The sequence below is a fragment of the Aotus nancymaae genome, unplaced genomic scaffold (genome assembly GCF_030222135.1).
Source record: "Aotus nancymaae isolate 86718 unplaced genomic scaffold, 86718_ANA_hifiasm-v0.15.2.pri h1tg000040l, whole genome shotgun sequence".
In the NCBI taxonomy this organism is placed as follows: domain Eukaryota; kingdom Metazoa; phylum Chordata; class Mammalia; order Primates; family Aotidae; genus Aotus; species Aotus nancymaae.
The window spans coordinates 49,287,907-49,301,224 of NW_026988454.1; the positions used below are offsets into that span (position 1 = coordinate 49,287,907).

Below are 13,318 nucleotides of genomic sequence, written 5' to 3' on the forward strand. Positions count from 1 at the left end.
TAATAGTGGGAGATTTTAACACTCCACTGACAATACTGGACAGATCAATGAGACAGAAAGTCAACAAGGATATCCGGGACTTGAATGCAGATTTGGACCAAGTGGACCTAATAGACATTTACAGGACACTCCACCCTCAATCCACAGAATATTCATTTTTCTTAGCACCACATTGCACTTACTCCAAAATTGACCATATAATTGGAAGCAAATCACTCCTCAGCAAATGCAAAAGAACGGAAATCATAAAAAACAGTCTCTCAGACCACAGTGCAATCAAATTAGAACTCAGGATTAAGAAAAGCACTCAAAACTGCACAATCACATGGAAACTGAACAACTTGCTCCTGAATGATGAATGGATAAATAATGAAATAAAGGCAGAAATAAAGATGTTCTTCGAAACCAATGAGAATGAAGACACAACATACCAGAATCTCTGGGACACATTTAAAGCAGTGTCTAGAGGGAAATTTATAGCAATAAATGCCCACATGAGAAGCAAGGAAAGATCTAAAATTGACACCCTATTGTCAAAATTGACAGAGCTAGAGGAGCAAGATCAAAAAAACTCAAAAGCAAGCAGAAGACAAGAAATAACTAAGATCAGAGCAGACCTGAAGGAGATAGAGACATAAAAAACCCTTCAAAAAATCAATAAATACAGGAGCTGATTTTTCGAAAAGATCAACAAAATAGACAGACTGCTAGCTAGTCTAATAAAAAAGAAAGAGAGAAGAATTGAATATATGCAATGAAAAAATGATAAAGGGAGATCACCACCGATTCCTCAGAAATACAAACTACCATCAGATATTACTACAAACAACTCTATGCACATAAGCCAGTAAACCTGGAAGAAATGGATAAATTCCTGTACACTTGCAAACTCACAAGACTAAGCCAGGAAGAAGTTGAAACCCTGAATAGACCAATAACAAAGTTGGAAGTCGAGGCAGCAATTAATAGCCTACCAACTAAAAAAGTCCAGGTCCAGACAGGTTCACAGCCAAATTCTACCAGACATACAAAGAGGAGCTGGTACCATTCCTTCTGAAACTCTTCCAAATGATACAAAAAAAGGGAATCCTCCCTAACTCTAGGAGACCAACATCATCCTCATACCTAAATCCGGCAGAGACATAACTAAAAAAGGAAACTACAGACCAATATCCATGATGAACAGAGATGCAAAAATCTTCAATAAAATACTGGCAAACCAAATCCAACAGCACATCAAAAAGCTTATCCACCACAATCAAGTAGGCTTCATCCTGGGGATGCAAGGCTGGTTCAACATATGCACGTTTATAAACCTAATCCACCACATAAACAGAACCAAAGACAAAAACCACATGATTATCTCAATTGATGCAGAGAAGACCTTCAACAAAATTCAACAGCCCTTTATGCTAAAAACCCTCAATAAACTAGGTATTGATGGAACGTATCTCAAAATAATAAAAGCTATTTATGACAAACCAACAGCCAATATCATACTGAATGGGCAAAAACTGGAAGCATTCCCTTTGAAATCTGGCACTAGACAAGGATGTCCTCTCTTACCACTCCTATTCAATATAGTACTGGAAGTTCTAGCCAGAGCGATCAGGCAAGAAAAAGAAATAAAGAGTATTGAAACAGGAAAAGAGGAAGTCAAATTGTCTCTATTTGCAGACGACATGATTGTATATCTAGAAGACCCCATTGTCTCAGCCCAAAAGCTCCTGAAACTGATAAGCAACCTCAGCAAAGTCTCAGGATACAAAATCAATGTGCAAAAATCACAAGCATTCCTATACACCAATAACAGACTTAAAGAGAGCCGAATCAAGAACGAACTGCCATTCACAATTGCTACAAAGAGAATAAAATACCTAGGGATACAACTAACAAGGAACATAAAGGACCTCTTCAAGGAGAACTACAAACCACTGCTCAACGAAATAAGAGAGGACACAAACAGATGGAGAGACATTCCATGTTCATGGTTAGGAAGAATCAATATCATGAAAATGGCCATATTGCCCAAAGTAATTTACAGATTCAACACTATCCCCATCAAGCTATCAATGACCTTCTTCACAGAACTGGAAAAAACCACTTTAAACTTCATATGGAACCAAAAGAGAGCCCACATAGCCAAGTCAATTCCAAGCAAAAAGAACAAATCGGGAGGCATCACACTACTGGACTTTAAACTATACTACAAGGCTACAGTAATCAAAACAGCATGGTACTGGTACCAAAACAGATATATAGACCAATGGAACAGAACAGAGGCCTCGGAGGCAACACAACATATCTACAACCATCCAATATTTGACAAACCTGACAAAAATAAGCAATGGGGAAAGGAATCCCTATTTAATAAATGCTGTTGGGAAAACTGGCTAGCCATGTGCAGAAAGCAGAAACTCGACCCCTTCCTGACAGCTTACACTAAAATTAACTCCAGATGGATTAAACATTTAAACATAAGACCTAACACCATAAAAACCCTAGAAGAAAACCTAGGCAAAACCATTCAGGACATAGGCATAGGCAAGGACTTCATGACCAAAACACCAAAAGCACTGGCAACAAAAGCCAAAATAGACAAATGGGACCTAATCAAACTCCACGGCTTCTGCACGGCAAAAGAAACAGTCATTAGAGTGAATCGGCAACCAACAGAATGGGAAAAAATTTTTGCAATCTACACATCTGACAAAGGGCTGATATTCCAGAATTTACAAAGAACTAAAACAGATTTACAAAAAAAAAAAAAAAAAACCAACAAACAAGTCCATTCAAAAGTGGACGAAGGATATGAACAGATACTTTACAAAAGAAGACACACATGAGGCCAACAAACATATGAAAAAATGCTCATCATCACTGGTCATTAGAGAAATGCAAATCAAAACTACATTGAGATACCATCTCATGCCAGTTAGAATGGCGATCATTAAAAAACCTGGAGACAACAGATGCTGGAGAGGATGTGGAGATATAGGAACACTTTTACACTGTTGGTGGGAGTGTAAATTAGTTCAACCATTGTGGAAGACAGTGTGGCGATTCCTCAAGGACCTAGAAATAGAAATTCCATTTGACCCAGCAATCCCATTACTGGGTATATATCCAAAGGATTATAAATCATTCTACTATAAGGACACATGCACGCGAATGTTGACTGCAGCACAGTTTACAATAGCAAAGACCTGGAACCAACCCAAATGCCCATCGATGATAGACTGGACAGGGAAAATGTGGCACATATACATCATGGAATATTATGCAGCCATCAAAAATGATGAGTTCGCGTCCTTTGTAGGGACATGGATGAACCTGGAAACCATCATTCTCAGCAAACTGACACAAGAACACAAAATCAAACACCACATGTTCTCACTCATAGGCGGGTGTTGAACAACGAGAACACATGGACACAGGGAGGGGAGCATCACACACTGGGGTCTATTGGGGGGAAATAGGGGAGGGACAGCGAGGGGTGGTGAGTTGGGGAGAGACAGCATGGGGAGAAATGCCAGATATAGATGATGGGGGGAAGGCAGCAAATCACACTGCTACGTGTGTACCTATGCAACAATTTTGCATGTTCTTCACATGTACCCCAAAACCTAAAATGCAATTAGAAAAACATATATATATAATCTTCATATAGTGTACCCATACATATATATTCCTTTCCATATATTCATTCATTTGCATTTGCATATACATATATTTACATACATTTGTATAAGGATCAAATCTCATTACAGTGAATTTCATTGGATTATCTAATTCCCCATATATATATATATATATTTTAATATATATTTTATTGCATTTTAGGTTTTGGGGTACATGTGAAGAACATGCAAGATTGTTGCATAGGTACATACATGGCAGTGTGGTTTGCTGCCTTCCTCCCCATCACCTAAATCAGGCATTTCTCCCCATGTTATCCCTCCCCAACTCTCCACTCCCCACTGTCCCTCCCCTAGTTGCCCTGCACAGACCCCAGTGTGTGATGCTCCCCTCCCTGTGTCCATGTGTTCACATTGTTCAACACCCGCCTATGAGTGAGAACTTGCGGTGTTTGATTTTGTGTTCTTGCGTCAGTTTGCTGAGAATGATAGTTTCCAGGTTCATCCATGTCCCTACAAAGGACACGAACTCATCATTTTTTAAAAATATATAAACTGTAAAATACATGTGCACTGTAAAAATATACATTCACTGTAAAATGGTACCAATGTACAAGAGCACTTATCCGCATTTCTTGACTTTCTTACAATGGGTATATATTTCTTTGTAATAAAAGACAATAGATGACTCTGTAAAATAGTTTGGCAGTTTCTTATAAAAACTGAACATGTTAGGCATTTATCTCTGAGAAATAAAATCTCCTGTTTATACTAAAACCTGTACATGAATGTTCATAGCAGCTTTATTTATAATAGCCAAAGTTGAGATACCCAGATGTCCTTCACCAGGTGACTGGTTAAATAAACTGTGGCATATCCACACTATGGACAACTTCTGAGTGATAAAAAAGATGAACTACTGATGTATGTAACAACCTGAGTGAATCTTCAGAGAAATTATGCCGAATGAAAAACTCAATCCCTAAGGGTAACACTGTATAATTCCATTTCTATAACATTTTGAAATGACAGATTTATAGGAACGGAGAACAAATTAGTGATTTTGAGGAGCTGGGGATGGGTTAGGGAAGTAGATGCGGTTATAAAGGGCAGCATGAGCAATCCCTGTGCTGATGGAAATGTTCTGTATGTTGAGTGTATCAGTATTAACATCCTGGTATTGTACTACAGTTTTGTGGGTTTTTTTGTACTACAGTTTGGCAAGATGTTATCACTAGGGGTAAGTGACTAGGTAAAGAGTACAAATCGCTGGGCGCGGTGGCTCACGCCTGTAGTCCCGCACTTTGGGAGGCTGAGGCGGGTGGATCACGAGGTCAAGAGATCAAGACCATCCTGGTCAACATGGTGAAACCCCATCTCTACTAAAAATACAAAAAATTAGCTGGGCATGGTGGCGCGTGCCTGTAATCCCAGCTACTCAGGAGGCTGAGGCAGGAGAATTGCCTGAACCCAGGAGGCGGAGGTTGCGGTGAGCCGAGATCGCGCCATTGCACTCCAGCCTGGGTAACAAGAGCGAAACTCCGTCTCAAAAAAAAAAAAAGAGTACAAACCAAGAATAAAATTCTAAGGCCCCCCGACCATCCAAATGTACCCCTTCTCTCAGCCAGGAGGATTCCAAAGTTATCCTGAAAAGCTAGTTCAGGCCATGATGGGAAGGGGGAGTTGGCCATGCCTCATTCTCAGTATACCCTCCTTCCTTTTGGAATTCAGTAAAAGCCAACTAGCATTAACATCAACACAGACCTTAAATATGATAAGAAACATTTACAATCTATTCTCGCTGAAGCCTGCTACTTGAAGGCTTTATCTGCATGATAAAACCCTAGTCTTCACAACCCCTTATGGTAACCCAGACATTCCTTCCTATTGATAATAACTCTTTCAACCAACTGCTGATCAGAAAGTGTTTAAATCTAACCTGTGACCTGGAAGCCTCTGCTTTGAGTTGTCTGGCCTTTCCAGATCAAACCAATGTAAATCTTGCATGTATTGACTGATGTATTATGCCTCCCTAAAATGTATAAAAAGCAAGCTGTTCCCCAACCTCCTTGGGCACATATTGTCAGGACATCCTGAGGCTGTGTCACGAGTGCAACCTTAACTTTGGCAAAATAAACTTTTGAAATTTATTGAGACCTATCTCAGATACTTTTGGGCTCGCAAGGGTAACTGGGCTTTCTCTATTATTTCTTAAAAGTGCATGTGAATCTACAATTATATTCAAAGTTTAATTTTAAGAAAGGCAATAGAAATAAAGCTTAACTTGAAAAAAATGACTACTATGTCGGATCAATACTTGCTTTAAGAAAATTTATCTTTCAAATAGTATCAAAATGTATGTGTATTTTGCCATACCAAAAAAACCCCCAAAACATTGCTGTATGAAATAAAAATATCTATTATACCTCTAAATTAGTGAATACAGTAATTTAATTTTCAGATAACACAGCTTCCCTTCTGATGGCATAATGACGGGTTACTACATGGTTTCCTCTTCAGCAAAGTTACTTATCCGGATGAGTAGTAACATACAAACAATAGGAGGAGAGGATGGATTGCAGAGAATTAGCATTGTATCAGCCCTCTCATTTCCTGATGCTTATAGATATGAGGAACCCCCAGGTTTAACCCCACATCAGTGGAAGTGTGAGAAAAGGACAGACTCAGACAGGAACAGGCACTGTTCGAGCATACTCTTCTCAAGGACAGTGGTTCTCAAACTAAGAGAGCATCAGACTCACAGGGGGAGCCTGTTACCAACCAGACTTCCCCAGACACATTTTCAGCTATCGACTATGTGGCTTAGGGGTGTGGCCCACAAATCTGCATTTTTTTTTATCAAGAACCCCAGTGAAACCAAACTTTCAGGAACACTCCTCTCAGGCATGCTGGGAGCTGGCTTGGGTCTGAACTGCCCAAGCAGTGACTGCAGTCCTCAGCAGAACAATAGAATTTAGTTATCTTTCCTTAAGGAAGATTAAAGGGATTCTTCTAGTTTAGGAGCTTATAAAGCAAATTACAAGATTAATTGCTAAGAACTGAGCTCATACCAAGTAATGGACTAGATGTGGATGCTTAACTGAAGAGGAGAGAAGAACATTGGTGGCCACTCTGCTGTGGAGATGAACCCACAGCCAGTTGGTCCCCAGAGCTCTGGAAAATGACTGGGTGTGTGAGGAGGGGGATTTTGAAGGAAGCTGGTTTTCCTAGAACTGGTTCGGAGCAGCACGAGAGGAACATACTGTGACCTTGCTTTTTACCCTTAGGAGGACGAAGGTAACTTGGGAAACAGCTTGTTCCATACAGACAAAACAAGTTGCAAACAATAAACATTGCCCAGTCCTGGATACTTTCTTTAAGCTCTCAGTTTTGCCACTGTATTGGGCAAAAGGCTCCATATAAAATAGGGACTTGTGGAGGGAATGCAGAGATGACAGTTAGAGGATACAAACTTTCAGTTACAAAATGAGTAAGTTCTGGAGACCTAACATACAGCATGGTGATGATAGTTAATGGTAATCTGTACTTGAAATCTGCCAAGAAAGTAGATCTTAAGTATTGTCAACACACACACACACACACACACACACACACACAGAAAAAAGGTAGCTAAGTGAGGCGATGGATATAGTTAATTAACTTGATTGTGGCGAACATTTCACACTGTATGCATACATCAAAAAATCATGTTGTGTATCTTAAATACTGTATATAGTACAATTTTTATTCTTCAGATATACCTCAATAAAGCTGGATGAAAAAGATGAATTTTATTCCTGTTTGCTGCCACAGCCACTTTCTCAACCTGCACCAACTCTCAGATCTGTTTCTGATCCTCCCAGCTACTAACCAGCCTTGTTTGTAACCTCTTTTCCACCCGTGTCTGCCCTTCTCCGTCTATTTCTTGGCTATGACTTTCACTTCTCTCAGTAGTAATTCTGATTATTCACTTCTGCTGCTTTGCCCCTGGTCATATCAAGTACATGCTCTTTCTAGCTTATTGTTTCTCCAGGAAGGTCCACACCTAGTTTCATCTGGATGAAGATGCTCTGCCCACCAAGGTGCCCCATCAGCGGGCCACACTCGAGTGCTGTGGATGGTGGCTGTAAGAGCACCGGTGAAGCGCTTGGCTAGAAGTGGCCAGAGTAGTGTCTCTTTTCTTCTTTCAGCTGTCCAAGTTGGTCTTATCTGCTTGGACATTCCATATTTGGCCTGTTTCACACTGGGTCATAGTCCCTGTTAACTCTTACTGTGTAGGACTAGTTAAGGAATGGCAAGAGGTATCTTCTCACATGGAAATTCTAATTGATTGTGATCGACAGCAGTGAGTGTGGTGTTAAAAAGAGTAGGATCTGACCTCAGTGTGCCATCATCAATTAGTCATGTCTCCCTAGGGTGCAGACGTGGGTAGATTTTTGCCTTCTGAGAGACTGACATCTTTAGACTGGACAGTTTCTTCTTTTCTTTAGGGCTGATACATTCACTGCAGGTGCTTCACATTATCTCTTTGCATTCCTTTACTCAAACCCCAATCTTTTAGTAAAAAAACTATTTCTAGTGCATTAGCATTTTCCATTCATATTTGCTATAAAAATAACTGCAAAGCAGAAACTGCAGGAATTGTGTCTTTTTTCCAAAGAGAACATACTCTGCCAAGGCCTTTGGCAGAATCCATTTTGCAGCTGTAGTCTGGGAATTGTACAACTCTTCTTCGGTTTATATTGGAAAAAGAGTAGCTTCCAGGCTGCATGCTGTCAGGAAAACTTGCCCCAGTATTCAAAAGCTCTTTCCTTTATGGCTGTTTCTTATCCCTTACTATTAATTGCCCATAGTTACTGGTGTCATAGGACAAAATGTCTCTGTCTTACAGCTGAAATGTGAATACCCAAATCATGGAGGTTAGCACACCCAGTTGCATTCCTATTCCCTACACAAAATCAGGGCATTTAACATCCAGGCATTCCTACCCAGATGCATTGTTTCCTACAAAGTATCATCTTCACAAAGGAGCACTCACTCAACTTACCTTGTAATGGAAGAGAAACAATCCACAGAACAGGCTGTACAAGTCCGCTGTGAGCAGAGAAAGGTTGACTGAAGTGGCGCTGGTTTTCTTTATGACGACGGGCATAAAGCTGTAGAGACCAAACATGCAGGCACTAAAGCCAACGTAGAGCAGTCCTGGGGGAAGAGTGAAGAGAGGGCAGCGTTAGGGCCTCCTCCAGGGTGTCTTCGGCATCCACAGCGGGGCAAGAGGGGGAAGAGTGCACACCACCTGTCACTCACACAAGGCCATTTCTCTTTCCCCCTATTAACTGATGTTTATTATTGGATAACACATGTCAAAAATAAAATAAGATAAAAAATAAAAACTTAAGAGTGAAAAATGAACTTTCTCCTTCTTACTGAATAGCTGACATTTTGCTTCTTCTGGGAAGGAGTGCCTCTTAGTGGCTATAGTCAGAACACAGAATCAAGGTTTTTGAATTTTACTCCCAATTGTGCTGTAATTAGCTTTTGCCACTCATCTATTTTTAAACTTTTTTTTAACTTCTTTATTTTTAATTTGAGTAATAGGAACAGAACTGCTTTGTATTATGTATTGCCCACAATAATGGATAACTACGTAGTCTATAAAGTTGAAGAGCTTGCATGTCAGAGAGACCTGAACTTAGAATGGTGAACTGGAATGTTGACTGTGTGACCTTGGGTGGATGAATTCATTGCTGGGAACACAGGATAATCTGTCAGTCTCTTCCAGATTCGTGAATCTGTTCTGTCCTACCCACAACACAAAGAGTCTTGCTCTTCTATCACATATCCTGGCCTACTGTGTACTCTCACATGTGGGCTTTCATACCCTTAAAATACTATGTAGCCAATCTCTCATCCTCAAAATTTCCCTCTCTCTCTCTCTCTATCTCTCTTTCTCTCTCTGTAATTAAGCCTAGACATGGGTACCCTATTTTGCAGGGTCCCAAGCAAGAGTTTACAGCTAAATCTATACTGTGGTTTGTTTTTCCCCAAATGTTGACACAATGCAAATGTAAAAAAAAAATAATGCTCAGTTCTCCACCTTGAAAGAATAAGGCATAGGATACGCGTAAATGTGACAATTCAGTGGCTGCCTGGGCATCATAATATGATAAAAATAACCTTTCCAAAGGAATCCTTGATTAAATGTGTCTGGTGTGGGGTATAGGCAGATTTGCTTCCTCTGAATTTTATGGATTTAGGGGAGTTTGGTAGGTACTGAATATGTGGTCTTTCTGATTATGAAGACCAGTGATTCACGCAAAGATAAATTGGGTTTGCTCATATGAAAAGTGCTTAAGGTTACAAATCATCACTCCATATGAAAAGCCACATCAGATCTACGAAAAAATTATTCTGAACATAAGTAAGTAAACTCAGTACAACAGCCCCCTCTAGCGTGGTGGAAGAGCCCTCAGAGGAAGGGGGAACAACCACTTTCCTATTTTGGAAAGATAAAAGTCCTATGTGTAGATTCTATCACAGTAATATTAGTTTGATTTTTAATTCTCCATCAGAAGTTTGAATTCCCTAAAAGCAGACTGTTTTCCTGTATGTGGGTTTCATGCTACTTGTAGTTCATTTTCCTTTCAACCAAGCTACTAAAAATGCAGTAATAAATATTACATAACTTATGACTAATACATGAAAAGACATAAAAAAAATTTGGTACTTCTTAGAGAAATCTGTGACTAACAGATGAGAGACAAGGCCATCCTTAAATTAATCTACTAAAAATAACAAACCTCAATCAGAACACAGTCTAGGCACCAGCGCCTTGCTTCTATCTTTGTTTTGTTTTTTGAAGGTGTCACTGATTTAAATACCATGACTGGGTTAGAAAGTTCCAGAATAATATGCTTCCATCATTTTGCATTTGACTTGTGGGCTCTGATGTTTCATATTCACTCATTTATTCAACCATTATTCTCTGAGTACCTACTATGCCCTGGGCACTCTGCTATGGGTTAGGAACAATGAAAAACAGGACAGACTAGAAGCTTAGAGTTGCCATTGATGCTATGCAGAAAGACAAGGGCTTCTTAAAGAGAATGGCAGGAGCTTGCTTTAGACAGGGTGGTGAGGTGGGGCTACTCTGTGGAGGTGGCATTTACCTCCAGTATTGAAGGACCAAAAGGAGATTGCCATGAGAGAAGCCAAGGAAACCTGCACATGAAAAGTTCCTGAAAGGGACAGAGCCTCAAGTGTGGCAGATGCTGACCAAGGCCAGAATGGCTGAGCGGAATGAAGAGAATGGGCAGGGGAAGCCGGAAAATTGGGAAGGGAATGGATTATGCAGGGCCTTGCAGGTCTTGGAAAGAAGAAATGTAAATCTTATTCTAGTTGTACAAGGAAGCCATTGAGAAGTTTGCGGCAGGTGACTAGAAGAATCTGATCTGCATTTTCAAAAGATGATTTTGGCTACTTTGTGGAGAAGGGATTAGAATGAGAAAGGCATGGGACCAGTTACAGAGACCAGTTAGCATGATGGCAGTGTCATAGTTCTGGCGAGAGAGGCTGGTAGCTTGCTTGGTTTTGCAGTGGAGAAGGGAAGTAGCTGGGTCTGTGAAGACTCAACAAGCCCTGGTGATAGACTGATGTAGGTGGTGAGGAAAAGGAGGGCATGCAGGATGCCCATGGGTTCTGGCTAATTTAGAAACTGGGTGAACTGTGATGCCATATACTGAGATGGAGGGAACCAAAAGAGGACCAGGTTTTGGGGAGAAATAAAACGCTCCATTTTGAATGTGTTGTTTTAGACGCTTATGCATTATCCAAAAGGATCTGTCCAGTAGGGAGCTGGATATATAATTGGAGGACTCAGAAGAGGGGAGATTTTACAAGCTCAGTTGGTGAGCAAAGGAGAGTAGGAAAAGAAATAGATGGCACTTTGCTAACCAGGCTGCCTTAGGATGCTTCCAGCTAATATATTCTCAACCTATTTTTAACTGCTGCAGAAATTAGAGGTGGGGGACAGGAGTGGAAAATATGTACTATCACAATTGACAACTAGGTCAACCAATGTTTTTGTGTGTGAATATACTGTTTCCTAAGCAAAGCACAGCCAGCGAACACATGATTAAATTGAGAATTGGAATGCAGTATCCTTGCCCTTTCTAGGCTGTTCTCAGATGGACATTAGATAGTTAATGGACATTAACAATGTCTCTGAAAGTCCCACTTGTTGTCCAGGTAGGGGTTTTCAATTGATTAGCATGATCATACAAATGAACTGAATTACTTTTTGACTGACAACTACAAAATGGCTGCAGTAACCACATTTATAAACAGAGTATGTGTATAAATATTTCCCCTTGGAATGTTTTCTCTCTCACTAAGGATAGAATTTGGTCACTCTTGTCCTTAGGCACTAAAGTGATTTAAGCTACAGAGACAGGAAATACTATTATCAGCTAATATGGATTGAGCACTTACTACGTGTCATGTACTTATGTACAGTAATTAATCTCCACAACAGTATAATGCTGAAAACTATTGCTATCCTCTTTATACAGGTTAGGAAATAGGCTTATAGAGTGTATCAGTCAAGAAACACAGTCCATACTGGGTTAAATAGAGGCTATGTTAAATGGAGTACAAGTTACAAAGGTGTTCATATGGGCGATGGGGAAAAAGGAATGGTCAGGCAACCTGAAGATTAGCAATAGCAGGGAGTTACTGACAACCCAAGAGCTAGGGAAATACAAGAGGGAGGCCATGTTACCCGAGGTCAGAAGTTAGGAAAGCCCAGCAGAGGTAGAATCAGAGGAGACTCAGCCACATCTAGAGGAGATCTGACCCCAAACAGAGCGAAACAGGGAGAAACACTGGTTTCTTTCTTTCTCCCACCTCCAATCTCCCTCTACTGACTCCAGTTGGCCAAAACTGACTGGAATCCCGTAGACAAGGAGGCTGGGATGTGGGTTTGCATAAGCAGAACAGAGGAAAGTGTAAAAGAGGATCTGTGAGTAAACAGGCAAAAGAGCAGCATACAGAGGTTGAGTAACTTGCCCTTAGGTCACATAGGCAGCCTGACTTTAAATCAGTACATAACATACACCTGTATTGTTTAATTATTACAAAGAAAAATAAGGCTTTGAAGGAATATCCTATTGGACTCTAATCAATACCTCATTTAATACATATTATATATATGTATATATATGATGTGTCTGTATAGGCTACATATATTTGATCTCATCTCTTTCTTTGGGATTCCACTGGTGTTCTTTCTCCTTCTTTTGAATATACCAGAGTTCTAAAATATCATTTGTAATTCTGAAAAACAATGGCTAGGTTAGATGACTTCTCAGAACATACGCATTAGGTAAAGTGTATAAAGGGCGCCGGGCTGGCTTTGCTCAGATACGTGATGCTTGTCAAGTCACCTCAACTCCCCAGGCCTCAGGTTGAACATGGGTAAAAAGAAAGGTGTACTTTTTTTTTTGAGACAGAGTCTTGCTCTATTGTCCAGGCTGGAGTGCAGTTGTGCAATCCCGGCTCACTGCAACCTCTGCCTCCTGGGTTCAAGCTAACCTCAGCCTCCTGAGTAGCAGGGACTACAGGCATGTGCCACCACGCCCAGCTAATTTTTGTATTTTTAGTAGAGACAGGGTTTCACCATG

The 13,318-nt window shown here is 40.3% G+C and overlaps 1 protein-coding gene across 1 annotated transcript in view; it reads right to left on the reverse strand.

Annotated features, from left to right (window-relative positions):
• The window catches only part of SLC35F1 (solute carrier family 35 member F1), a 417,064-nt gene that overhangs the window by 29,398 nt on the left and 374,348 nt on the right, over positions 1-13,318 (reverse strand). The window contains exon 7 of the mRNA XM_064360759.1: positions 8,686-8,840. Coding sequence (XP_064216829.1) covers positions 8,686-8,840 — 155 coding nt within the window. The remainder of the gene's footprint in view (positions 1-8,685; positions 8,841-13,318) is intronic.